Raw genomic sequence first — 3,977 nt, 5'->3', positions numbered from 1 at the left:
CGACCTAAAAATTTGTATAAATCAAATGAAATTTGTTAATACTGAGCGTTATCATTAATTTTTTCAGCAAGACAACACTTTCAATTAAATATTTAATAAAAACATTTCCAACCCGAAGTTTTACGTTTGTTTTGCACACCATATCAATTAAAAAATTTTCAAATTTAATTTTAATGGAATAAAAATATCACTTCCTTTCAGAGAAAGTATTTTAAAACAAATATTGTATTCAAAATATTGCGCACATTAAAGTTAATATATAAAACCTTTCCTCGTTCATTGCACTAAAGATAATGGATGAAGAAAACTCTAGCTAAAAAGTTAATATTGTAAACTAAGCACGTTATACGTTTGAATCTTACTGAATAATTTATAAATTATGAATAAAGAGATCAAATTAGTAGCAAATGAGATTCATTCATCGTGGGGGATTACGCACGTTATCTCGACATAAAGTGTTATTCTCTTTCATGAGCGCATTTTGATTTATAAAGCAGTACTTTCTATTGGTGACGTCGGACGGTTAGGTGTGCAGCATCTTTCGGGTGTATGGCACAAGTCCGGTGTATCCCTCATTTGTACGAAATCGACGTCCGCGAAGAAATCGCTTTTCATAGTACCAAGTGCGCTGTCAGAATCGAAACTATCTTGCCTACAGATGTCAATATCTTTGTAGCATCCATTGTATTCGGCCAAACTGTTCGGCATCATCTTTAAATCACTATCATAAATAGACGAAGTCATTGGGTTTTTTGAATCATTAGTCGTCGATTTGATTTCAACACCGTCGTCATTCCTATTTCGTTTACTATGTTTATTGAAGAGGTCATCTTGCCTCGAAATGCTGGAATTGGAATAAAGATTGTTTGTATGATACAGGCCTGAATTTTGCTTTTCCAAGGAATGATCTTCATGAAAATCATCTTTCGTGAAAGTATTGAACGGTGAGTAATCTTTGTATTTAGACATGCAATCTAATACTGTGAGACTTCCCTGTCTTGACAAGATACTGCCGACATCGGACATATTGCTCACCCGTCTGGACAGTCTATCTTTTTCGTCTCTCACATTTTCTTGGATATTCGATGGGACTTTTGATTCTACGGATTTCTGAGATAAAATGCCATCAACTTTATCTTTAACAGTTTCTTTACTGGAAAATGCGGGCTTTGATATCTCTTTGGTCGGTGATATTTTCGTCCTTCGCAAATATGATCCTGCAGAGGGTTTAGAACTTTCGCTAACTACTTTCTTCGAATCGGTATCACTACAGTTTGCTATATTAATCATTTTATTTTCCTTTTCCATGGCGCCAATAGATTTACTAATTTGCTTTAGATAAGAACCGACGGAGCATGCAGCATCCGGTATCTTGAATTTGCTCTCCGATTTTGTCTTATGACCACTTATATCGTTACACTTCTCCGTCGATTTATGTTTTAGACTGTTGATCTTGTATGAACCTTTATTGTCGATTATATATTCTGAAGCGTCAGATACCACGCACGGACTCGCACTTCCTACGTACTTTATTTTTTCAATAGTGGGTACTCGTGTCAGATTATATTCATTTGTGTCGATCTGCTTCGGATATGTCTCCTGCTTCAAGTAAGAATAAGTATTTGGAATGTCGGGAGATGTATCTTTCGATTTGATATTGTTATTCTTCAAATATCGTCCACTAAAACAGCTGGAATCAGGTGAGATCACTGTATCAGACTTTTCTTTGTCGGACACGAAGTCTTTTGATTTGGAACTTTGCCTTGAATAACGTCCCATATTGCCCGAACTATCATTATTCTTGCTGTTTTGCCTTGTGTATCTATTACGAGGACTCATGACTTCAGGTACATGAAGCGTGTTACTCGACGAAGGCTCTGTCTCACGTTCCAAAGTACTGTCGTCACAACCGCTGGATTGCTTTTTCTCTTGGTGTACTTGACCTTCCTTAATAGGTTTCAATTGTGGTGCCAGAGTTTCCGGAGTCGTGGACTCACTGCTGCTCGGACTCGGTCCTTTGTAATTTCTAATGTCGAAGTCTAGATCTACTGGCAATTCAGCACCTACCGACAAATGCATCGCTAATCCTTCTAGCCAAACCTCCATAACTTCAAACGGAGGCCTTTTGTCAGGATTCAGGTCGCAACAAAGAAACGCGATCATATAAAAAGTCTCTGGGCAATTGGAACAGAATTTTTCCTTGAAGACATTTTGATTTAAACCAAAATCCGAGGATCTCGGTAAATAATCAGGATCTGCCTGAACCCGACCTATAATCTCGCAGACAACGATGCCGAAACTGAATATATCTACTTTCTCATCGTATTTATTGCCTTTCATCATCTCAGGAGCCATCCAATAGGGATTTCCGACAACTGTATATCGTTTCTTCCGTTCTTTCTTTGAAGTTTTCATCTCTCCGTTGGAATGTCGATTATACTTGCGATTATCTGGCGAGCTGCCATTTTGAATGATCCTCGCCAGCCCAAAATCGGCAACAACAACAGTCTTATCCTCGCGAACGAGACAATTGTGCGAATTCAAGTCGCGATGAATGATGTTCATAGAATGCAAGTAGGCCATGCCGGCAGCAATGTCTTTCGCAAATGATGTACGCTGTTCCCACGGCAATGGTTCGTTCGTATCGTGAAGCAGGGCCCTTAACGTGCCACCTGCTATATATTCGGTAACCAAATGCAGTTTCTTGTCCTTATAAAGAACACCGATAAATCGGAGAACGTTGTTGTGATGTAATGACCGCAATACCGCAACCTGTATTGAATTGTTATTAAAGACAAGACATACATAGGAGATATCAGCTAAATCTAACAATTATTTAACTGGAATGTCCAGAATATGTAAAATTGGAACATTCAAGTATTAAATTGTTCATATATCAAACATACAAGTATTAAATTGTTCGTATAATGCAAATGTATTAGCATTTTTTTCACTTTTATTCCGTTTGTATATGTTAATTATACAAAATTTGCATTTAAAAAAGTTACCTCTTTTAGAAAATTTTTTTGCGCATCCTCGTCCACTCTGTATAATTCTTTCAGAACCATCACCTCGTTTGTGTCACGATGCGTAACCTTGAATACTTGTCCAAAAAATCCTTTGCCCAGGAGCTCGCCCTTCACCAGATCGCTCGCTCGAAATATTCTCTGATTCTTTGGCTCTACGCGAAATGATCTGGTACGGCTTAGATCATAAGTAGGATTCGTTGGTGAAGATCTGCAATAATGTTCGATTTAGTGAATCATATCGTAATTTATTAGTCAACTGTTAAAAGTATTCTGTATTCGTTATCCTACCCTTCGAGCAATCGCGACATAGAACTGCTGCGTTCTTTATGCATAGGATCTCTCGTTCTTCGTAATTGTCGACTCCGCGCACCACTGATGTAACCCTCGTCTCGGCGCTTAAACAATCGTTCTTTGCTTTCAGGACTTATCCTGGGAGTGCCAACATATGTCATCATTGCCGAGGACGGTGAGGAGAAAGTGGGTCGTCGTGAAACTGCATCTGGATCGTGCTCGATAGTCAACTAAAACCGAATAAACCGAATAAACCGTAATTTATCATTCAATTTAACTCCCAACTGTTCTAATAAAAAAAATACTTTAAAAACACTTTGGCTTACTTGTAAAACTGTGTCCGAATATTGTATAAGATTTTCAATACTTTCCACTGGTTGATCTTTAACGGGAGTGCCATTTACTTCCAAGATTCGGTCGCCAATATGTAATGATATAAGATCGCTCGACATGTTCAATCTGTAACATACATTTCAATCGAATATTTTTATTATCGTTATCTAAAGGTGCCAGATGATATGGTCAATGGTATGCCAATTTTGCAAACATCCGCTAAATATTGACCTACATTTAATGGATTATATATATTATGTGTATATACGATATTTGCTAATATTTGCTAATATTGATGAACGTTGACCATATCGTCTGGAAGGT

General features: G+C 37.6%; 1 protein-coding gene across 3 annotated transcripts in view; it reads right to left on the bottom strand.

Annotated features, from left to right (window-relative positions):
* Positions 1-276: 276 nt before the first annotated feature.
* Positions 277-3,977, bottom strand: part of LOC108687434 (LIM domain kinase 1) — a 6,681-nt gene continuing 2,980 nt past the window's right edge. For all 3 annotated transcript variants that reach the window (XM_018193188.1, XM_018193187.1, XM_018193189.1), the window contains 4 exons: positions 3,647-3,779; positions 3,318-3,550; positions 3,009-3,237; positions 277-2,772 (listed from right to left, as the gene is read on the bottom strand). In XM_018193188.1, coding sequence (XP_018048677.1) covers positions 487-2,772; positions 3,009-3,237; positions 3,318-3,550; positions 3,647-3,779 — 2,881 coding nt within the window. In that variant the 3' untranslated portion in view covers positions 277-486. The remainder of the gene's footprint in view (positions 2,773-3,008; positions 3,238-3,317; positions 3,551-3,646; positions 3,780-3,977) is intronic.

The sequence above is a fragment of the Atta colombica genome, unplaced genomic scaffold (assembly GCF_001594045.1).
Source record: "Atta colombica isolate Treedump-2 unplaced genomic scaffold, Acol1.0 scaffold207, whole genome shotgun sequence".
In the NCBI taxonomy this organism is placed as follows: Eukaryota; Metazoa; Arthropoda; class Insecta; order Hymenoptera; family Formicidae; genus Atta; species Atta colombica.
The sequence above is the reverse complement of the archived record's forward strand: the minus strand, read 5'-3'. Positions and strand labels throughout refer to the sequence as shown.